The sequence below is a fragment of the Salmo salar genome, chromosome 03, assembly GCF_965601325.2.
Source record: "Salmo salar chromosome 03, fSalSal1, whole genome shotgun sequence".
NCBI lineage: Eukaryota > Metazoa > Chordata > Actinopteri > Salmoniformes > Salmonidae > Salmo > Salmo salar.
In genome coordinates this window covers 21,017,501-21,042,226 of record NC_138293.1, presented here as the reverse complement: position 1 = coordinate 21,042,226, position 24,726 = coordinate 21,017,501, and the positions used below count along the sequence as shown (strand labels likewise).

Genomic DNA, 24,726 nt, shown 5'->3' with positions numbered 1-24,726 from the left:
TTGGCGTTCATAGTGGAGGTGGACGCGTCCGAGGCTGGGATAGGAGCCATGCTCTCTCAGTGCTCGGGTACGCCACCGAAGCTCCGCCCCGGTGCCTTCTTCTTGAAGAAGCTCAGCCCAGCCGCGCGAAACTTTGACGTGGGGGACCGGGAGCTGTTGGCTGTCGTCAAGGCTGTGAAGGAGTGGAGACATTGGCTTGAGGGGGCTAAACACCCTTTTCTCATCTGGACTGACCACCGCAATCTGGAGTACATCCGGGCAGCGAGGAGACTGAACCCTCGCCAGGCAAGGTGGGCCATGTTTTCCACCCGTTTTGGTTTTTCCCTTTCCTACAGACCAGGTTCCCAAAACGTGAAGGCAGACACACTGTCCCGACTGTATGACACAGAGGAGCGGCCCATGGATCCCACTCCCATACTCCCGGCCTCCTGCCTGGTGGCGACGGTAGTGTGGGAGCTGGACGCGGACTTTGAGCAGGCGTTACGTGCAGAGCCCGCTCTCCTCCAGTGTCCCGCTGGGCGTCTGTACGTTCCGTCTGCTGTCCATGACCGGTTGATCTATTGGGCCCACACATCCCCCTCCTCTGGTCATCCTGGGATCGGTTGGACGGTGCACTGTTTGGTTGGGAAGTACTGGTGGCCTACCTTGGCCAAAGACGTGAGGGTTTATGTTTCCTCCTGCTCGCTGTGCGCCCAGTGTAAGGCTCCTAGGCACCTGCCCAGAGGGAATCTACACCCCTTACCCGTTCTACAGCGGCCTTGCTCGCATTTGTCGGTGGAGTTTCTGACCGACCTCCCCCCTCACAGGGAAACACCACGATCCTGGTCGTTGTGGATCAGTTCTCTAAGTCCTGCCGTCTCCTCCCTCTGCCCGGTCTCCCTACGGTCCTACAGACTGCGGAGGCCTTGTTTACGCATGTCTTCCGTCACAACAGGGTGCCTGAGGATATAGTGTCTGATCGAGGTCCCCAGTTCACTTCGAGGGTCTGGAAGGCGTTCATGGAACGTCTGGGGGTCTCGATCAGCCTTACCTCGGGGTTTCATCCTGAGAGTAATGGGCAGGTGGAGAGAGTGAACCAGGATGTGGGCAGGTTTCTCTGGTTGTATTGCCAGGATCGGCCGGGGGAGTGGGCAGTGTTCGTGCCCTGGGCCAAGATGGCTCAGAACTCGCTCCGCCACTCCTCCACTAACCTCTCCCCCTTCCAGTGCGTACTGGGGTACCAGCCGCTTCTAGCGCCTTGGCATCAGAGTCAGACCGAGGCACCTGCGGTGGACGACTGGTTCAGGCACGCGGAGGAGACATCGGACGCCGCCCATGTTCACCTCCAGCGGGCCGTGCTCGCACCGGGGGACCGGGTCTGGCTCTCGACCCTCCGCCTGCCCCTCCACCTGCCCTGATGGAAGCTGGGTCCGTGGTTTGTGGGGCCATTTAAAGTCCTGAGGAGAGTGATTGAGGTTTGTTATAGGTTACAGCTTCCCCCTGATTACCGTATTAACCCCTCGTTCCATGTGTCTATCCTCAGGCCAGTGGTGGTTGGCCCGCTCCAGGAGTCTGAGGTGCGGGAGGTTCCTCCACCCCCTCTGGACATCGAGGGGGCACCGGCATACTCCGTTCGCTCTATACTGGATTCGAGGCGTCGGGCGAGGGGCCTTCAGTACCTCGTGGAGTGGGAGGGGTACGGTCCGGAGGAGAGGTGCTGGGTTCCGGTGGAGGACGTGTTGGACCCTTCAATGCTGCGGGAGTTCCACCGTCTCCGTCCGGATCACCCTGCGCCTCGCCCTCCGGGTCGTCCCCGAGGCCGGCGTTGGCGCACTGCTGGAGCTGCGCGTCAAGGGGAGGTACTGTCACAACTTCCGCCGAAGTCAGGTCCTCTCCTTGTTCGGGCGGCGCTCGGCGTCGCCGGTGTTCTAGCCATCATCGATCCACTTTTCATTTTCCATGTGTTTTGTCGTGTTTTTCCTCACACCTGGTTTCAATTCCCTCAATTACTTGTTGTGTATTTAACCCTCTGTTCCCCCCATGTCTTTGTGTGGGATTGTTTATTGTAGTGCTTGTCCGGTTATATAATCTCTGGTTATTTCCCAGTTCTGCTCTCCTGCGCCTGAATTCTCTGCCGCCAATTACGCACCCGCTATAGTATGTCTCTAGAGCTTTGCACACCTGGATTGTACAATATTTGCAAATTATACTTTTTTTTTTATTATTCAAGCTCTGTCAAATTGGTTGTTGATCATTGCTAGACAGACATTTTCAAGTCTTGCCAAAGATTTTCAAGCCGATTTAAGTCAAAACTGTAACTAGGCCACTCAGGAACAATCAATGTCATCTTGGTAACCAACTCCAGTGTATATTTGGCCTTGTGTTTTAGGTTATTGTCCTGCTGAAAGGGGGATTTGTCTCCGAGTGTCTGTTGGAAACAAGACTGAACCAGGTTTTCCTCTAGCCTGTTAGGGCTAGGGTGCAGTATTGACACGGCCGGATAAAAAACGTACCCGATTTAATCTGGTTACTACTCCTGCCTAGTAACTAGAATATGCATATAATTATTGGCTTTGGATAGAAAACACCCTAAAGTTCCTAAAACTGTTTGAATGGTGTCTGTGAGTATAACAGAACTCAAATGGCAGGCCAAAACCTGAGAAGATTCCATGCAGGAAGTGGCCTGTCTGAGAAGTTGTGTTTCATCTTGGCTCTTTTTATTGAAGACTGAGGATCTTTGCTGTAACGTGACACTTCTTACGGCTCCCATAGGCTCTCAGAGCCCGGGAAAAAGCTGAACGATATCGAGGCAGCCTCTGGCTGAAACACATTATCGCTTTTGGCAAGTGGCCGATCAGAGTACTATGGGCTTAGGCGCGTGCCCGAGTCTACCGAATGCTTTATTTTCTTTCGTCTGTTTACCTAAACGCAGATTCCCGGTCGGAATATTATCGCTTTTTTATGAGAAAAATGGCATAAAAATGTATTTTAAACAGCGGTTGACATGCTTCGAAGTACGGTAATGGAATATTTACAAATTGTTTGTCACGAATTGCGCCATGCTTGTCACCCTTATTTACCCTTTCGGATAGTGTCTTGAACGCACGAACAAAACGCAGCTGTTTGGATATAACTATGGATTATTTTGAACCAAACCAACATTTGTTATTGAAGTAGAAGTCCTGGGAGTGCATTCTGACGAAGACAGCAAAGGTAATAACATTTTTCTTATAGTAAATCTGACTTTGGTGAGTGATAAATTTGCTGTGTGTCTAAATAGCTAGCCCTGTGATGCCGGGCTATCTACTGAGAATATTGCAAAATGTGCTTTCACCGAAAAGCTGTTTTAAAATCGGACATATCGAGTGCATAGAGGAGTTCTGTATCTATAATTCTTAAAATAATTGTTATGCTTTTTGTGAACGTTTATCGTGAGTAATTTAGTAAATTCACCGTCAGTGTTCGGTGGGAATGCTAGTCACATGCTAGTCACATGCTAATGTAAAAAGATGGTTTTTGATATAAATATGAACTTGATTGAACAAAACATGCATGTATTGTATAACATAATGTCCTAGGGTTGTCATCTGATGAAGATCATCAAAGGTTAGTGCTGCATTTAGCTGTGGTTTGGGTTTATGTGACATTATATGCTAGCTTGAAAAATGGGTGTCTGATTATTTCTGGCTGGGTACTGTGCTGACATAATCTAATGTTTTGCTTTCGTTGTAAAGCCTTTTTGAAATCGGACAGTGTGGTTAGATTAACGAGAGTCTTGTCTTTAAAATGGTGTAAAATAGTCATATGTTTGAAAAATTAAAGTTTTTGCATTTTTGAGGTTTTTGAATAACGCGCCACGGGATTACACTGGCTGTTACGTAGGTGGGACGATTTGGTGCCACCTACCCTAGAGAGGCTAGGATTATGCCTGTGCATAACTCTATTCCGTTTCTTTTTATCCAAAAAATCTCCCTTGTCCTTGCCAATGACAAGCATACCTATAACATGATGCAGCCACCACCGTGATTTAAAAAAATGTATTTAACCTTTATTTAACTAGGCAAGTCAGTTAAAAATGACAGCCTACACCGGCCAAACCTGGACAACGCTGGGCCAGTTGTGCACTGCCCTATGGGACTCCCAATCAAGGCCGGTTGTGATACAGCCTGGATTCAAACCAGAGTGTCTGTAGTGACGCCTCTAGCACTGAAATGCTCTGAAATGAGGAGTGGTACTCAGTGATGTGTTGTGTTGGATTTGCCGTATACCTAGTGCTTTGTATTCAGTACATAACATACATTTTTTGCAGTTTTCCTTTAGAGCCTTATTGCAAACTGTAATGCATTAGGTAGGCCGTCATTGTTGAAAACTGTATGTATTAGGTAAGCCGTCATTGTTGCAAACTGGATGCATTAGGTAGGCCGTCATTGTTGCAAACCGTAATGTATTAGGTAGGCCGTCATTGTTGCAAACTGGATGCATTAGGTAGGCCGTCATTGTTGAAAACTGGATGTATTAGGTAGGTCGTCATTGTTGCAAACTGGATGCATTAGGTAGGCCGTCATTGTTGAAAACTGTAATGTATTAGGTAGGCCGTCATTGTTGCAAACTGGATGCATTAGGTAGGCCGTCATTGTTGCAAACTGGATGCATTAGGTAGGCCGTCATTGTTGCAAACTGGATGCATTAGGTAGGCCGTCATTGTTGCAAACTGGATGCATTAGGTAGGCCGTCATTGTTGCAAACTGGATGCATTAGGTAGGCCGTCATTGTTGCAAACTGGATGTATTAGGTAGGCCGTCATTGTTGCAAACTGGATGCATTAGGTAGGCCGTCATTGTTGAAAACTGTAATGTATTAGGTAGGCCGTCATTGTTGCAAACTGTAATGTATTAGGTAGGCCGTCATTGTTGCATGTTTTTGGTAGGCCGTCATCGTAGGTATGCCGTCATTGTAAATACGAATTTGTTCTTTACAGTTTTTTACAATCGCTAACAAGCGTTTACCTATACTTAAGATACTTTTTCTAAACTCTTAACACAGCAACACACCTACGTCACACAATTAGCCAAATAGTACATTTTCTGCTCAAAACCACATTTTGTTCATTAAATACCAACTCTACATTTCAAAATGCAAAAACACGTTCTCTACATACACTAACTCTATCAAAACACGGCAAACCCGACTCAATATCTAATCATTCAGTCAAAACACTAACACATGTTTTCTATCCAAGAGGAACATATAGTCAATCACAGCACAACGACTTTCAAAATACTAACAGGTGATGGCATTACCAAAACTGTATTACTTTTCATGTTTCAGTTCTACCTGCAGACAATAGACAATATGACATCCATTGTTTTTCATAATTCAGTTTGCTTTTACTGTGAACCACTAAATTTTTTGGTTGTGTCGAATGTGTGCATTTTTGGCAACATACTATCTAAAAGTGAATGAGTCATCTTTACTTTATAGAATGTATAGTAGGAAAAAATAGTAAGTGACAGAATTGCTGCAGTAAAAGCTTTATTAGCAACATGAAATTGCTGCCAGTGATCAACCATGAAAATCCAACATACATGGCCTTTGATGCCAAATGTGTAAAAATAAAACACAATTACAGTAAAAAAGGCACAGAAGGGAAAAAACACAAAAATGCACAGTCCTGTTCTAATCTATACGATCTTCACCATTTGGCCACATGTTCTCGTCCACATCACATCTTATGTTGTCTCTCGCTATGCACCTTGCATAGAAACGTTTGTCATGCCTTATCCACCCCTGTCAGTCTTCAGCTGAGATGTCTCTGCAGCCCGGCATCCATTGCATCCAGGAGGGAAATTTGGTCATGTGGCCGATGATCATACACTTTCCATCTCCAGGCAGAAAAAAATTCCTCAATGTGGTTGAGGAAAGGCGAGTAGGGGGGAGGAAAAGGGAAACCATTCTTGGATGGGCTGCAAACCAGTTTGTGATTGCATGTGAGTGGTGGAATGCTACATTGTCCCATGCAAGTGTAACTGATGTGAAATGGCTAGTTGGTTAGCGGTGGTGCGCGCTAATAGCGTTTCAATCGGGTGACGTCACTCACTCTGAGACCTGAAGTAGTTGTTCCCCTTGCTCTGCAAGGGCCGCGGCTTTTGTGGTGCGATGGGTAACGATGCTTCATGGGTGTCAGTTGTTGATGTGTGCATAGGGTCCCTGGTTCAAGCCCAGGTTGGGGCGAGGAGAGGGACGGAACCTATGCTGTTACACAATCACAAATGTCCTCATGTTTCCTCCCACCCGTTCTCTTTCTGCTTCTGGCACCAGTTGTTGGTGGAGGTCATCTAAAAACAAAATAAGGAGCTCAGTGATGTAGAGACCAATCAGGCATTTCTGCAGGACCAAACCAGCACTCCAGATTGCAGCACACATTGTGATACTTGCTCCTCTCTGACCGGCACATCAACTGTGGCCCTTTTCCCGATGACGTTTCTTCCCCGCCGACGTGTTTTTGCCAGGTTAAACCCTGCCTTGTCTACATAAATGATTTAATGTGGGGTCTGATTAGCCTCCAACTCCATGACTCCCTGAAAGAAATCTAACACAGTATGCATAAATGCTTTTCAGTATGTCCTACTGTATGTACTGTAACCCATGTTTACATGTAGAGTAGCATAGTGTCCTACTGTATGTACTGTAACCCATGTTTACATGTAGAGTAGAATAGTGTCCTACTGTATGTACTGTAACCCATGTTTACATGTAGAGTAACATAGTGTCCTACTGTATGTACTGTAACCCATGTTTATATGTAGAGTAGCATAGTGTCCTACTGTATGTACTGTAACCCATGTTAACATGTAGAGTAGAATAGTGTCCTACTGTATGTACTGTAACCCATGTTTACATGTAGAGTAGCATAGTGTCCTACTGTATGTACTGTAACCCATGTTTACATGTAGAGTAGCACAGTGTCCTACTGTAACCCATGTTAACATGTAGAGTAGCATAGTGTCCTACTGTATGTACTGTAACCCATGTTAACATGTAGAGTAGCATAGTGTCCTACTGTATGTACTGTAACCCATGTTTACATGTAGAGTAGCATAGTGCCCTACTGTATGTACTGTAACCCATGTTAACATGTAGAGTAGCATAGTGTCCTACTGTATGTACTGTAACCCATGTTAACATGTAGAGTAGCATAGTGTCCTACTGTATGTACTGTAACCCATGTTAACATGTAGAGTAGCATAGTGTCCTACTGTATGTACTGTAACCCATGTTTATATGTAGAGTAGCATAGTGTCCTACTGTATGTACTGTAACCCATGTTAACATGTAGAGTAGCATAGTGTCCTACTGTATGTACTGTAACCCATGTTTATATGTAGAGTAGCATAGTGTCCTACTGTATGTACTGTAACCCATGTTAACATGTAGAGTAGAATAGTGTCCTACTGTATGTACTGTAACCCATGTTAACATGTTGAGTAGCATAGTGTCCTACTGTAACCCATGTTAACATGTAGAGTAGCATAGTGTAAAACTCACTATAGAACAAGTAATATAGAACTAGACACTATACCTGGACGTATTGGTGCCGGAGTTCCTTGACCCGCTCACTGTTCCTTTCAAAAGGAACTGTGTACAACTGTTTCATTCAAACTCTCTGTTTGGTCAAAGTCTGAGCCAATGGTAGTCAGGCTGATGCTTTCCACACTGTGAAATACCAGGTTGTCCTCTACAATTCTGGTCTGAATTTCTCTCAGTTTTATTGCATTGTCAGCAATGACCAATCCTACAATGGCATGCTCTTGGTTTTCACTGAGGAGCTTTCATCTTCCCCCAGAGGGAGGAAGATGTTGCATCCTTTAGAGGAACAGAAATACAACATATGTATTTGCAAAGGGACTGCTGGCCTACAGTTACTGTGCGACATAGCAACAGTAATGATAGAAGAAGCCCTTGTGAAATGCATGACTTACCTGTTGGTTTGTTGAAAATTCCGGATAATGGAAGCCACGGTTGACCATCTGAGATTAGGCTGGACTCTTTCACCAGCCTCTCTCAGTGATAGACCATGGTATTAGGCTGGACTCTTTCACCAGCCTCTCTCAGTGATAGACCATGGTATTAGGCTGGACTCTTTCACCAGTCTCTCTCAGTGATAGACCATGGTATTAGGCTGGACTCATTCACCAGCCTCTCTCAGTGATAGACCATGGTATTAGGCTGGACTCTTTCACCAGTCTCTCTCAGTGATAGACCCTGGTTTATCACATGGTCTATGATGGTGGCTCTTATTTAATCTGTGACAACAGCTCTTACTCTCCTTTGAACACCACCACGCATTCTTACTGCTCTCCCGCTACCTCTCCTTCTCCCTTGTCCTGGTCCGACTACTCCTCTGCCTGGTCCAGCTACTCCTCTCGCTGGTTCAGCTACTCCTCTGCCTGGTCCAGCTACTCCTCTGCCTGGTCCAGCTACTCCTCTGCCTGGTCTAACTACTCCTCTGCCTGGTCCAACTACTCCTCTGCCTGGTCCAACTACTCCTCTGCCTGGTACAGCTACTCCTCTCCCTGGTCCAACTACTCCTCTCCCTGGTCCAACTACTCCTCTCCCTGGTCCAACTACTCCTCTCCCTGGTCCAACTACTCCTCTGCCTGGTCCAACTACTCCTCTCCCTGGTCCAACTATTCCTCTCCCTTGTCCAGACATTGATTTCTCTCTCTGCTCCTCTGTGTTGTTCTGTATCCACACTGAACAAAATCAATCCAAAGAGTCCCCTTTGTACTGTGTACTGTGTAATTGAAAGAACTTCAACACCTGGCTATGTCTCCGATTGAGATTGGAATGAGCTGTGGTTGATCTATTTTACACAACTTACAGTAAATCAGTTATTACTCAATGTTTCAATGATCTGTTCATTCAAAAATGCTTATCAGCTGTTTCAATATAGATTTTGAGCTGCTGTTGTTGCAGAAGTAGGGGCTTTATACTATATTTAAGGTTTTGAACATTACGTCTTCATTTCTGGCATGCTGTGTGCATGCATTTGTAAATAAGACAAGAAATATCCATATTTTTGCTATTGGGTAAGCTTGTATGTAAAGAAAATGTAAGCATTTTAGAAACAAAATTGACTGCATATTCTGTTAAAACAACATGAATTGTGTTAATGGTATGGTCCACAACAGATGGATGTTGTGCTGATTGTGTTTAGGTTTTGAAAATGTGACTACAGATTGGACAAAAGGATGTTAGCGATTGTAAAAAAAACTGTAACTGACTTGCCTAGTTAAATAAAGATTAAATAAAATTACATTAAATGTAGAATATTTTTATTCTGTACAGGCTTCCTTCTTTTCCCTCTCCAAAGTGTAATCAACTGAGGGACCTTACAGATAATTGTAAGTGTGGGGCACAGAGATGAGGTAGTCATTAAAAAATCATCTTAAACACTATTATTGCACACAGAGTGAGTACATGCAAGGCCGTAAGACAACAACATGTGGAAAAAGTCAAGGGTGTGAATACTTTCTGAAGGCACTGTATTTTCCTTTTTACTTTGTTTACCTTCTGCTGGCTGTGTGTGTAGGTATGTATGTGAAAAGCCTAAAGACAGGCTCCATTGCCTGCCAGCCTGTCTGTGTCTGCTAATGGTTAGGTAAGGTGTGTGTGTGTGTGTGTGTGTGTGTGTGTGTGTGTGTGTGTGTGTGTGTGTGTGCATGCGTGCGTGTGTGAGGCACACCCGTTGGACCATAAGCACAGCCATGGTGGACATGTTGACTGTACAGTACCTGCTGCAGACGATGGAGATGGCCACTAGAGAGACGATGAACACCAATCCTGCTGCAGCCGAGCCAGCAATCAGAGGAAGCTGCTCCCTCAACTCTGATTTATAGTCATCTACATAGACAGAGAGAGGGGAGGGGAGAGAGAGAGGGTATTGTATAAAGACACACAGAGAAGAATGTGGAAGGGGGATAGAGAAAAAAGAGGGGAGGGAACAGAAAGAACAGCAAGCATGGTTACTTCAGGTGTACCTGACGATAAAGACAACATGTAGATGCCTCAGCTCTGAGGTGTTGAGCTAAACACATTTAGACAGGATTTGGAGTAAAGCCGTGCTGACCGTCACCTGTATAGTTCTATAGGAGACAGAGAGACAGAGAGACAGAGAGAGAGAGAGAGAGAAAATTATCAATAGAAAGTGAGAGAAAGTATTTCAGTGTTTCTGTTGCCATACCTAATCTCCCTGTCACAGTCTGACAGACACAAAAGAACACCTTGAAATTTCTACTGTGGGTGTTCAAACACAAGCTGCTCTTCGACAGTCAAAAATACAGCTAAACGTTAGCAATGAAGTGAGGAAGAATGTCACAAGTTCAGAGGGTAGCCTAAATAACTTCTAAAGACACACTAAACTGCCTCAGTCCTGTCTCATGACCTTTAGCAAGATATAGCATGCTGCGGGCAAACTGACAGCAATGGGATTCAAGTGAAAAAAAGGAGAAGAAAGAATAAGTATTTTGAGCGGTGATATAGTAGCTTAAATATCAACAAGATAATAAGCTAGTACTCATAGCACACTTGATAGTTTGAATTATAGGCCTACTATTTTGGTCCCTGTAAAGGGTGGGTGTGCTATTTCTTTGTGAAGCTGTATTCAGTCTCCTAAACTCAGACAGGTGAAAATGGTGATTGGCTTGAAGAATCAGAAATCAACTGTCTGAGTGCTATAGCTAGCAGTAAATAACAGCACATTGCAATCAGTCAGGTATCAACACCTGACTGTGGAGAATAGGTCTCCTCACTGACAAGCTATAACCATACACACCTTACTGATGAAAGGCCAATCATCTCCTCCTCATTGCACCTGTCAATCAAATGGTTTTGGGAGGGGTTGGGGGGGGGGGGGGGGGGGGTAGTTGAGGGGTGTGGGGTGAAGAGACCTGGGGGATTTGTGTAAAAATGTGATGACAGACAGAAAAGAGGGATTGTCAACTGTGAAGGAAAGGAAGAAGGAGAAGAGTCAGAGGGGAGTGAGGGAGAGAGGAGGGCCAGAGGTGGGTAGACAGTGATGGAGACTGGGATGAGATGGGTAGTGCAGGAAAGAGGAGGTGGGGGAGGGAGATGTGGGGAGGACAGGGGAGGCAGGCACTAGGGGGTGAGGCACATAGGGGTTGACGGAGGAACGGAGAGTTGGGAGAGGGACATAGGATGGGGAAGGCAGGGAGGAAGGGTGAGGAGGGGGTGATGGACATAGGGGATGGGGGAGTCATGGAGGGAGGGTAAGGGACATTGGATGGGGGAGGTAGGGAGAGGGTGTGAGGATATGGTGTTGGAAATACTGGATGGGGAGGCAGCGAGGGAGGGTAGGGCGGGGGTGGGAGATGGAAATAGGGATGGTGGAGGCAGGGAGGGAGGGAGGGTGAGGAGGGGGTGGGTGAGGGACATAAGGGAAGGGGAGGCAGGGAGGAAGGGTGAGGAGGAGGCGGGGGAGGTAGGGAGAGGGTGTGAGGATAGGTTGTTGGAAATAGGGGATGGGGAGGCAGCGAGGGAGGGTAGGGCGGGGGTGGGAGATGGAAATAGGGATGGTGGAGGCAGGGAGGGAGGGAGGGTGAGGAGGGGGTGGGTGACGGACATAAGGGAAGGGGAGGCAGGGAGGAAGGGTGAGGAGGAGGCGGGTGAGGGACATAGGGGATGGGGGAGGGAGGGGAAGGGTGTGATGGGTCCCTCTGTTCCTCCTTCACCGGGTGCTAATTGTCTCCATAAATGTCGTGCTGTGGCAGCAAGCCAGAGGATGTACCATCAGCTGGTCCTCATGCTGTCTGGCGTGTGTGGTGTGTGTGCGTGTGTATGTGCATGCGTTGGGTAAATACTAATCAGAGCGTGAGGAACAGGGAGGAGAGGGCTATGCTGCTACATCTGCTCTACACAGGTAACTACAGATGATGATGGAGATCCTCCTCATCATCATCATCATCACTCTAACAGAACAGGTTGTTTATACGACTGATAATCACCTTGACCATACAATAGCCTCCTATTGGAGGGAAGGAAGGACAGAGGAAAAGAAGGATGGAGGGGTGGAGGATAGAAAGAAGGAAGATTAGGAGGAGGTGTGGTATTTGTGATGTCAAGTGGAGATTTTCTCTTAGATGCGGATCATGGATAAGAAGATCAGTTTAGTGTTTAACCCCCCAATGGTCAGGGTTAGGGTTGTGGCGGTCATAACATTTTGTCAGATGGTAATTGTCATGCAAATGATTGCCGGTCTCACAGTAATTGACGGCTAATTAACATAAACATGCTTAGCGCGCCTTTCGAAAATGAACATTTTCAAAAGTTGAATAAGTCCATTTAATATAGCTTCATCCATCATTTATTTAGTTGTGATAGGCCTATAAATCTGGTAATGTCTTAGAAATCAAAACATAAGAGTTGCATGATGAAACTCTATACAGATGATTTGGAAAGAGTCGCAAAAAAAGGTATGTGTTCTGATCCTTGTGCTTCCAGCGGAAAGAGAGAGACAATTGCATTGTTGCTATGCTTGTCCAGCAAGAAAGTTCCATCTAATCAATGGAAGATGGAATTAAAATGACAGAATTAAAAGTGAAATGAGAAAGAAAGGCTACAACGACCAAAAGCCAACAGGTAGGCTGCTATTTACGCTATAATCTGAATGGAGTTATGTGTAGGCTAACTGTAGGACTAGTTAGCTAGCTTCTCTCGGTTTGATGCAGTCAAGACGGGTACTATGTAAGGATGATAAATAACTAACAAGAAGTTAGTCTAGCACAAGATAACAGTGGTTGTGGTCTCTCCCTCCAGTACTCTGAGCCTCCCTTGTCTTACATATTCACACACCGTACAGTCTCCGCTCCCTAATAGCCTACAGCTGCTCGCTCTTTACCTCTCTCTCTCTCTCTCTCTCGCTCTCTCTCTCTCCGTTTATCCATGGCTCGGGTTTAATAAAGTAGCAAAACAATTGGCTTTTCTGCTGCTTCCTTCACTCGGATCGGACAAGTTGTCCTTTCAGAACAGGTTTAAAAAATGTATGCATATTGGGTCTGGGGCTTTCCCGTGTCCATTTCGGAACGGGAACTCTAACTCCCATCACTATTTGTCCTCATCATTCAGATTATGCAAATTTAATCATGAGGTATTTCGAGAGTGAATAGAGGGAATTTAGCAAGTTTGGTAAACTACCCATCAGTACCATTCATTTGCGCTATTTTGGATTGGGATTACCATGACCAACAGTCATAGGGAAAGTGACTGCGGTCATGACTCGTGACTGCCGGTGTGGTGGTAATACGGTCACCACGACAGCCCTAGTTAGGGTTAGGATTTGGGGATGGTAAGCTGATCCTAGATCTGTGCCTCAAAGGGTAAGTTCTACTGGAGTGTTGTAAATCCTCTGACAGCATATTGCATAGGAAAGAAGACGTATGCTGTGTTTAGGAAATACAGTACACCCACACACAAACACCTGGACCCAAACTCACACACCAGTGTAGCAGGTGTTGCGCCCCCTTAACAATCCAACCCCCGGTGGCAAATAATTAATCACATCAGCCACTAATCACAGCTAAGCATTCTGGGATAGCTGCTCAGCAACAGACGGGCTCAATGAAGAACCAATTAGCTAAGCAGTTTGGATCAAGCACAGTCAGTTACACACAAGAAGAGAAGCTCAAAACCACCATTCTCAACTCTCATAGAGACACACAATCTCATACATTATGAAACATTCACAAACATGTTGTGACAGTGATCCACACTCTCCACTATCACATTCACAATCCCTCTACTGTCCTGGTCTCTATCCACACTCTCTCTCTTCCTCTCTATCTTTCTCTCACACACACACAAACTAACACACGCAGCTCCCCACCACCATCTCTCCTCACCTCCCCTCCTCCCCTTGGCTTATTGCATGGTCCTTACCATCTGTGAGGGTTTGGAAGCACATCTTGCCGCTGTATTTGCCAAAGCCAGCCACAGTCCTGGCCCGTACCTGCACGACGTAGACCGTGCCCGCCCGGAGGCCCTCCACACGGGCTGTGTTGGTCTCGCTGCGCACCATGGTGGAATTCATCTCTGCATGGTCCTGGAGGAGGACAGGGGAGAGAGAGAGATACCAGATGAATGTTGCAGAGAGACAGAGCAGATCATGTGTATAATCCAGGACGGGACATAATGGAGGAGACAGAGAGGAAGAGACCAGGGGCCGTATGTCTCACAGGTTAGCGTTTTTCGTCATGAATCTTGTTCTGGAGGCAGCTCTACAGAGTGGTCACTAGCTGGCACAGCCACAAAGTCATAAAATCTGCACATTTTTCTTTTAATGAATCTTTACAATATAGCCAATTTTGACTTTGCAGCTGGCCTATCTAAGGGGAAGTCAGTTCACTCAGTTCTGCCTCCAGGACAAGACTCATGACAATAAACATCAACCAGCATTCGCCTAAAGCGGTGGTTTCTTAACCATGAAATCTGGGTCGTATGTACTTTATCAAACTTCTCAGAGTAGGGGTGCTGATATAAAATCAGTCTGACCTTCTAGAGCACAATTAATTTGATTAAATGGACGGGGGGGGGGGGACCTGATCCTAGATGCATTATACGGACCTCGGTTAGCATTTAATGAAACCGTTGTATTATCTCCCCTATGCTGCGGAAGTATTCAGCAACCAACAGTTAGTAACGTTGGCTGCCTTTGCAACAACAGAGGTAACACTGGCATTTTATTAGATTGTTTTGTTTATCCGACACTCTTATCCACAGTGACTCACATGCCATGAGAGGAGAGAAAGGATCCCACTGGGCACAGACTTCAATTCAACGTCTATTCCCCATTGGTTCAAAGTAATTTCATTGAAATGACGTGGAAACAATGTTGATTAAATCAATGTGTGCCCAGTGGGATAGAAAGGATTGATATTCCAAAAAGGCATTACTTTGCTAGTTAGAGCAATAAAAAACAGCTGATAGAGGGAGCTTATGTGTTGGGTAACAGTCTCCTCCACCATAGAAACCTGAAAAGTTCAGATGAGTCATATGCAATTTAGATGCACTAATGGGCCTATTCAACACAATGGCACCAAAGTGTTCTGTAGCTGCTGTTAATCTCTTTCTCTTTGTAATCCCCTTGTCCTTGACAGGCTTACGTAGCTGTTACGACCACAGATGGAAACTTTAATGCTGGGGTTGAATGACAGTATGTATTGTTAAAGAGCCACTGAACACACCGATTGGCATGTGTTTTTCTGTTGCTCATTAGAAAAATTAGATTTCAATCTTGGAGGTGTGTTTCCTGACCGATTCAGCTTGGTTAATGATGTTTGTCCCCCATGAGACACTGTAGACGCGGAAGCATATTTCACTTTCTCATAATCCCCGGAATTAATCTAAGATAACTCAAGAAATGTATAATTAATTTTGACATTTTTGCCAAGGACGTTTTAGTTGCGCAATTTTACATCTAACTACGGTGTGTGGCGCAGTATTTCTCAAGTTAAAAAAATGTGTGACTAGTTGTCTTATGTAAACAGTCGGAGCTACTGAGCAGGTCTGCCTCACTGTCTATGCTATTGTATAGAGAGCAATATCCGCAGCTGTTCACCCCATGTTAGTGGTGCCATGACGTGGCCCTTTTTATAGCTAGTGGCTTCCCCCTCTCTCTCGCTCTCCTACACCTAGGTTCTGTTATCTCATCTCGTAAATTCCTGGAGGAGACTCTCTCCCCCTGGCCATGCAGAAAGAGACACATAGAGAGAACAAAGGATTTCACATGGCAAACTCCTAAATCCCCAAAATTAGGATTTGATATAAAATGTCCACTTGTGAGAAGGTGGGAATGGTCCGTGGACACTTAAGGGACGGGTATGACGAGTGTGTTTCATTTGGTGATCTCAGAGAGGACAGAAAACAGGCATAACTATATCTCTGAATATGTACATTTCTCAATTATGGGTTTGCATCTAATTCCTGTATAAAATGAATGAGTAAAGATTAAACTATTTGTGAAATGATGTAAAGTGATGTTAAACCTTTAAAGTTAGTCACTCTTTAAACACGCTCACACACACGCACACACATGCACGCACACACACAGACATGTACACAGAGACGCACACACACACACACTACCCTCTAACCACCCATATACACACACAGCCACACATATTAATGAAATTAGGCCCATTTGTCTGTGAGTCACATTGTAATATTGTTCCTCCTGCAGTATTTACTGCTGGTCTTAGAAGTATTTAGAGAGAGTTTAATTAGTAAAGGAAGTTGTTCTGTGGTGTCTGAAGTGGCAGACTGCTAATTATGACAGAGGACTATTTCCACCTACAGAATGTGTTTGTTTTCACAGAATGGAACAAAGCAACGCTTCCAAGTTCCATTTGCAGAGAATTGTTTTGTGCCATTTTCTTCTTCTGTTTTGGTTTGTTTGGGTATTTCAGAGTGGGAGTTCAAAGGATTAAACAAATGTATGGTCGAAACTGAATAACTAAATCCAATAAGACTTTATAGACCCTGAACAGTCTGTGTGTATGCCTGCCTGTGTACTGGGGTGGCTGTGTGTTATGTTTGTGTGTGTCCTGTCTGTGCAGGTGTGTAGGCCCAGTGTCCACCACCTTAAATGAACCAGCCTGGCCCAGCCTGCTAGTGCTAGAAGGCTTTGGTCCTGAAGTTCTGACTGGTGCACTATCTGCTATGGGGATAGGAGGGGGTAACTGTAATTAGCTAATTGCGTCACCGTCACAGAGTGAATATAGACAGAAAATAAGCATGCACACCTACACTACACTACACCCACACCTGCAGGCAGCTGATATACAGTGAGCTCCAAAAGTATCGGGACAGTGACACATGTTGTTGTTGTTTTGGCTCTGTACACCTGCACTTTGGAATGTAAATGTATTTTCATCCATATCGGGTGAACCGTTTATCACAGACTACAAAGGGAAAACCAGCCACGTCGCAGACACCAGCGTCTTGCTTCCAGACAAGCTAAACACCTTCTTCGCCCACTTTGAGGATAATACAGTGCCACCGACGCGACCCACTACCAAGGACTGTGGGCTCTTCTTCTCCTTGGCCGACAAGAGTAAGACATTTAAGCGTGTTAACCCTCGCAAGGCTGCCGGTCCAGAAGGCATCTCTAGCCGCATCCTCAGAGCATGCTCAGACCAGCTGGCTGGAGTGTTTACGGACATTTTCAATCTCTCCTTATCCCGGTGGAGATGGTGGAAAGCTTCAAGTTCCTCGGTGTACACATCACTGACGATATGAAATGGTCCACCCACACAGACAGTGTGGTGAAGAAATCACAACAGTGCCTCTTCAACCTCAGGAGGCTGAAGAAATGTGGCTTGGTCCCTAAAACCCTCACAAACTTTTATAGATGCACAATTGAGAGCATCCTGTCGGGCTGTATCACCGCCTGGTACGGCATCTGCAACGCCCGCAACCACAGGGCTCTCCAGAGGGTGGTGCGGTCTGCCCAACGCATCACCGGGGGCAAGCTACCTGCCCTCCAGGACACCTACAGCACTGTCAATGTCACAGGAATGCCAAAAAAATCATCAAGGACATCAACCACCCGAGCCAAGGCCTGTTCACCCCGCTATCATCCAGAAGGCGAGGTCAGTACAGGTGCATCAAAGCTGGGACCGAGAGACTGAAAAACAGCTTCTATCTCAAGGCCATCATGTTAAATAGCCGTCACCAGCCAGCTTTCACCCAATTACGCAACCCTGCTGCCCTAATTTACATAGACTTGGAATCACTGGCCACTTTAAAACTCTTTAGGAATAGGGGGCAGCATTGGGAAGTTTGGATGAAAAGCGTGCGCAGAGTAAACTGCCTGTTACTCAGGCCTGGAAGCTAGAAAATGCATATAATTAGTAGATTTGGATAGAAACCACTCTAAAGTTTCCAAAACTGTTAAAATAATGTCTGTGAGTATAACAGAAGTCATATAGCAGGCAAAAACCTGAGAAAAATCCAACCAGGAAGTGGGAATTCTGAGGTTTGTAGTTTTCAAGTGAATGCCTATTGAATATCCAGTGTCTGTGGGGTCAGATTGCACTTCCTAAGGCTTCCACTAGATGTCAACAGTCTTTAGAAGTTGTTTCAGGCTTCTATTGTGAAAGGGGAGCGAATAAGAGCACTCTAAGCAGATGGCCCAGGTGAAAGCCTTTAGTTTAGTCACACACGTGACCGTGACGTGAGCTCCATTCCCTTTCCTTTCTAATGAAAACAGTATTGTCCGGTTGAAACATTATTGAATATTTATGATAAAAACACCCTAAGGATTGATTAGAAACATCGTTTGACATGTTTCTACGAACTCAAATGGAACTTTTTGGAATTTTCGTCTAGACTTTGTGCCCGCGCTTCGTACATTTGGATTACTGGACTAAACGTGCAAACAAAAAAGGAGGTATTTGGACATAAAGATGAACTTTATCGAACAAAACGAACATTTACTGTCTAACATGGAGACCTGGGAGTGCCATCAGATGAAGATCATCAAAGGTAAGTGATTCATTTTAATGCTATTTCTGACTTTTGTGACATCTCTCCTTGGTTGGAAAATGGCTGTATGGTTTTCTGTGGCTAGGCGCTGACCTAACATAATCGCATGGTGTGCTTTCACCGTAAAGCCTTTTTGAAATCGGACACAGTGGCTAGATTAACAAGAAGTGTATCTTTAATCGTATGTATAACACTTGTATCTTATATCAATGTTTATGATGAGTATTTCTGTAATTTGTTGTGGCTCTCTGCATTTTCACCGGATGTTTGTTTGAGACAATGCATTTTTGCAACTGCACATGGGGACAAAGATCGTACTTTTTGGAGAAATGTCCTCTGGTCGGATGAAACAAAAAGAGAACTGTTTAGCCATAATGACCATCGTTATGTTTGGAGGAAAAGGGGGAGGCTTGCAAGCCGAAGAACACCATCCCAACCGTGAAGCACAGGGGTGGCAGCATCATGTTGTGGGGGTGCTTTGCTGCAGGAGGGACTGGTGCACTTCACAAAATAGATGGCATCATGAGGTAGGAAAATGATGTGGATATATTGAAGCAACATCTCAAGACATCAGTCAGGAAGTTAAAGCTTGGTCGCAAATGGGTCTTCCAAATGGACAATGACCCCAAGCATACTTCCAAAGTTGTGGCAAAATGGCTTAAGGACAACAAAGTCAAGGTATTGGTGTAGCCATCACAAAGCCCTGACCTCAATCCCATAGAAGAATTGTGGGCAGAACTGAAAAAGTGTGTGTGAGCAAGGAGGCCTACAAACCTGACTCAGTTACACCAGCTCTGTCAGGAGGAATGGGCCAAAATTCACACAACTTATTGTGGGAAGCTTGTGGAAGGCTACACAAAACGTTTAAAGTCAATGCTGCCAAATACTAATTGAGAATATATTAACTTCTGACCCACTAAATCATTCTCTTTACTATTACTATTATTCTGACATTTCACATTCTTAAAATAAAGTGGAAATCTTAACTGACCTAAGACAGGGAATTTTTACTAGGATTAAATGTCAGGAATTGTGAAAAACTGAGTTTAAATGTATTTGGCTAAGGTGTATGTAAACTTCCGACTTCAACTGTTGTCCCCACATTTTCATTTATTTATTATTATTATTTTATTTAAACTTTATTCAACTAGGCAAGTCAGTTAAGAACAAATTCTTATTTGGTCTTATTTATTTTAGGTGAGTACAAACAAATTCCTCCAGCATCTTCATAAGGTCCTTTGCTGAGTAAAAGTATTGGGACAAATTCACTTACAGTATATGTGTATTAAAGTAGTCAAAAGTGTAGTATTTGGTCCCATATTCCTAGCATGCGATAATCACATCAAGTGTGTGACTTGTTGGATGCATTTGCTGTTGGTTTTAGTTGCGTTTCAGATTATTTTGTGCCCAATAAAAATGAATGGTAAATAATGTATTGTATCATTTGAGTCACTTTTATTGTAAATAAGAATAGAATATAATTCTAAACACTTCTACATTCATGTGGATGCTACCATGATTAGGGATAGTGCTGAATGAATTGTGAATGATGAGTGAGAAAGTTACAGATACACAAATATCATATATCATACCCCCAAGACATGCTAACCCTCTCACTTTTACTATAACAGGGGAGATTAGCATTTTTTAGGGGGCATGATATTTATGCCTCTGTAACTTTGACTGCAGTTTCTCAGATATGCAACTACTGAAGAGACTGCTATACCTCATCATGGAACACAATCTATAAACATTTGCATATACACTTTAATGAGATTTAAGAAAGGGGAGGATGAAAAAGGACAGGAGAGCAACAGGAACAACGGAGAAGAGAATAGAACAGAATAGACAGAGGCCCATATCCGGCCCACACCGACATCATTACCCAATCAGATCAGTGTAATTAGATCACGAAGGAAGCTTCATCATTGGCCAGATGAGGTAAACACTGCTATGAAATTTGGCCCACATATAACGATCTCTCCAATCACATTAGGGTTTATTGAACACTCACTCCTGTGATGAAGAGGAATGTTAGCTCGTCCACTAATAAGAAAAAGCTACGCCTTTCAAAGTTTAATCTCATAACAGGATATTCGTTTGTGTTATATGTGTTATAGCATTGGATCATTATATTGGGGGTATTTAAATGTTTATTGGTAATTTACCATGAAGGCAAATAGTCAAATACATATCTAGCCTCAACACTAATGTTCCTGCAATGCCTACTACTATCCACACACCATGCAAAAGTGATATTGTACTTCCATTATGGCGTGATCTAATTTGATAAACGTCCAAACATAGACAACTCATGGAAAGGAAAGGCAGGCCACCACAGAGTATTGGGACATCACTTTCATTTTCATCAGCCATGGTTGGTTGAGCATTGACCACCTGCGGTTAGGATTGGCCCATTCCCGCTGTCAGTCAAACAGGGTCTCCCAGGATCACACCCCCCTCTGCTTAATTCCGGGGGACAGGTGGGTGGGCAGATGGAAGATGGCCAATGGGGAACGATCTCTGGAGAAACAGCCAACAGGCAGTGGCCTTTTCACGCTGTCAGACAAATGGGTATTATATTTAATGTGAAGTGGCAGGTGGAGGGACAGCAGCTTGTGGATGGCCAATGAAAGGTCTTGCCAGGAGAGACCGCCCACTGTGAATGGCCCTCTCCTGCTGTCAGTCAAATGCAAGTTAGAAAAGACACACCCTAACATGCTACATAAAAAAAAGGAAGGCAGGTGGGAGGGCAGATGGGAGGGCAGCCAATGGTGAGGCTTGCCAGGAGTGACAGACAGGGAACATTGCATGTCATCTGCTCTCTGTAGTATCCCGAAGGCTACAGGTACCTAGACCAGGCAGTATTTCCTTCAACTAACACTAATAACAAGGTGGGCCTCCTCTCCTGTTGGATTTGCCCCAAGCATAACATTTGGGGCATTCAGGACAAAACGTTAATTTCTTTGCAATGTTTTTTGCAGTATTAATTTAGTGCCTTATTGCAAAAAGGATGCTTGTTTTTGAATATGTGTATTCTGTACAGGTTTCCTTCCTTTCACTCTGTCAATTAGGTCAGTATAGTGGAGTAACTGCAATGTTGTTGATCCATCCTCAATTTTCTCCTATCACAGCCATTAAACTCTGTAACTGTTTTAAAGTCACCATTGGCCTCATGGTGAAATCCCTGAGAGGTTTCCTTACTCTCCGGCAACTGAGTTAGGAATGACACCTGTATCTTTGTAGTGACTGGGTATATTGATACACCATCCAAAGTGTAATTAATAACTTCACCATGCTCAAACGAATATTCAATGTCTGCTTTTGTTATTTTTATACATCTACCATCTAGGTGCCCTTCTTTGCGAGGCATTGGAAAACCTCCCTGGTCTTTGTGGTTGAATCTGTTTGAAATTCACTGATAGACTGAGGAACCTTAAAGATAATTGTGTGTATGGGGTACAGAGATGAGGTAGTCATCCAAAAATCATGTTAAACACCCACAGAATGAGTCCATGCAATGTATTATGTGACTTGTTAAGCATATTTTTACATCTGAACTTATTAAGGCTTTCCATAACAAAGGGGTTGAATACTTATTGACTCAAGAAACTGCAGCTTTCTATTTTTTATTAATTTGTAAAAAAAAATCTAAAAACATAACTCCACTTTGACATTATGAGATATCGTGTGTAGGACACAAAATCTAAATGTAATCCATTTTAAATTCAGGCTGTAACACAACAAAATGTGGAAACAGTCAAGGGGTGTGAATACTTTCTGACACATAGAAGCCCATATAATATGGTTAGAAATTCTATATCTATACAGTACCAGTCAAAAGTTTGGACACACCTACTCATTCAAGGGTTTTTCTTTATTTTTACTATTTTCTACATTGTAGAATAATAATGAAGACATCAAAACCATGAAATAACACATATGGAATCATGTATTAACCAAATAAGTGTTAAACAAATCAAAATATATTATATATTTTAGATTATTCAAAGTAGCCACCCTTTGCCTTCATGACAGCTTTGCACACTCTTGGCAGCTTTGCACACTCTTTATTTATTTATTTATTTATGCTACTGACGTGAATGAAAAGCCTAAGGAAACAATACCATCAGTAAACAATTTCAATCACAGAGGCAGCATTGCTTACATTACTATACCATAAGCAAGGAATTACCATATTCATTACGAATTAAAATAACTCGCTTGAAGCTGATATTAAAGGGTATTTAAAATGAATTCATAATCTGCATATTACAGATATATAGCAAATAAAATGTTGAAACAGCTTAACTGTTAGTCATTTTTTTAATGATTCCTTGAAGCATAGCACAATACTAAAATATGGCATTACTATATTCTCTCTGTCTACTGTTGATAGGCATCATGCATGCTATCTCCTTTCAACTCTAGCCCTGCCTGAATGAATGATAAGCCACTTACAGTGCATATTTACTGTGGGAGATCGGATGTATAGCTGCGTTCACACGCTCACTATAAAGACACAAGCAAAAGTCACTCTTGAAAGGGAAGAGAGGTGGCATCTCACTAAGCCATGATCACAGTAATTGCTAGCTAACCATTGGCAGTGTAACCGATGTGAAATGGCTAGTTAGTTAGCTGTGGTGCGCGCTAATAGCGTTTCAATCGGGTGATGTCACTCGCTCTGAGACCTGAAGTAGTTGTTCCCCTTGCTCTGCAAGGGCCGCGGCTTTTGTGGAGCGATGGGCAACGATGCTTCATGGGTGTCAGTTGTTGATGTGTGCAGAGGGTCCCTGGTTCAAGCCCAGGTTGGGGCGAGGAGAGGGACGGAAGCTATACTGTTACAGCAGCATGCTGCATTTGGTTCACCTAGTGTAGATGCATGCAAACACGGACACATGCATGGCAAACACACACACACACACACACACACACGTCACACAAACAACTAACTCAGATTACTCACTGGGGGAGCTCAAATCTCTGAATAACTCTCAGGATTGGGGAAAAGTGAAAAAGGTAGGGGATTTCGGAGGAACAACAATGGGCCGCCTTCACTCATTTAGTTTGTTTTTCCTCCTTTTATTTCTGACATCTGCAAACACTCGGAGGGCTTAGCTCTACGTCTCTACACTACAGCTCACCTGAGAATACAGCCTGGGAATACAAGAGCTGGGTGTAGCACAGACCAATGAGAACAAGAGGAGAAAAGAGGGACAGCTGCTGAAAGAGAGAAAAGGAGAAAGAGAGAAAGAGAGGAGAAAGAAATACAAAGAAGTGTGAAAGTTTAAATACACAGCTAAGGGAGTGTCACGACTTCCGCCAAAGTCGGTCCCTCTCCTTGTTTGGGCGGCGTTCGGCGGTCGACGTCACCGGCCTTCTAGCCATCGCCGATCCACTTTTCATTTTCCATTTGTTTTGTCTTTGTTTTACACACCTGGTTTCACTTCCCCAATTACTTGTTCATTATTTAACCCTCTGTTCCCCCATGGTTTTTTGTGAGTGATTGTTCGTATGTTATACGGTCCGTTATGTGGGCTTTCTTTATTGTATTGTATTTGCCTATTTTGAGTAAATTACGTTTATTTACTCATATCTGCTGTCCTGTGCCTGACTCCTCTACACAAGCTACACACAGACCTCAACAGGGAGCCAGGGATTTGAGTCAAAATCCAGCTTTTCTAAAGATCCCTTTATAAATCATGGCATGGTTGTGTGCATTGGGATAATAATGTGAGGTTTCACTCAAGGCCAACTGAGAGAATAGATTAATGATAAAGACTTACATGAGTTGTGTTTGGAGTTCAATGGGAATTACAGTGGGCAAAAGCACAGTGGGTAATAGTGATGTTTGGTCTACGGTGGACAACTTTGGAGTTCTTTGACTCCTCCCTGTGTGGCAATGCTACTGCAATCCACAGAACATACATCTGAGTCACACAGACACACACATAATATACACACACATTATGTTCTTCTATCCTCGTGGGGACCTAAAATGTATTGCTATTAAAAATACACACACACACACACACACACACACACACACACACACACACACACACACACACACACACACACACACACACACACACACACACACACACACACACACAGTGTTCTCTTGAACACAGACCTCAGTAACCTGAGCCAGCTGAACCCGTTCAGGGCAGCCCTGCTCTCCAGTCT

General features: G+C 44.2%; 1 protein-coding gene across 2 annotated transcripts in view; it reads right to left on the bottom strand.

The window, feature by feature from the left end:
• Positions 1-24,726, bottom strand: part of LOC106599529 (ephrin type-B receptor 1) — a 341,747-nt gene that overhangs the window by 44,425 nt on the left and 272,596 nt on the right. For both annotated transcript variants that reach the window (XM_014190808.3, XM_014190811.3), the window contains exons 7-8: positions 13,933-14,095; positions 9,774-9,882 (exon numbers count right to left, since the gene is read on the bottom strand). In XM_014190808.3, coding sequence (XP_014046283.1) covers positions 9,774-9,882; positions 13,933-14,095 — 272 coding nt within the window. The remainder of the gene's footprint in view (positions 1-9,773; positions 9,883-13,932; positions 14,096-24,726) is intronic.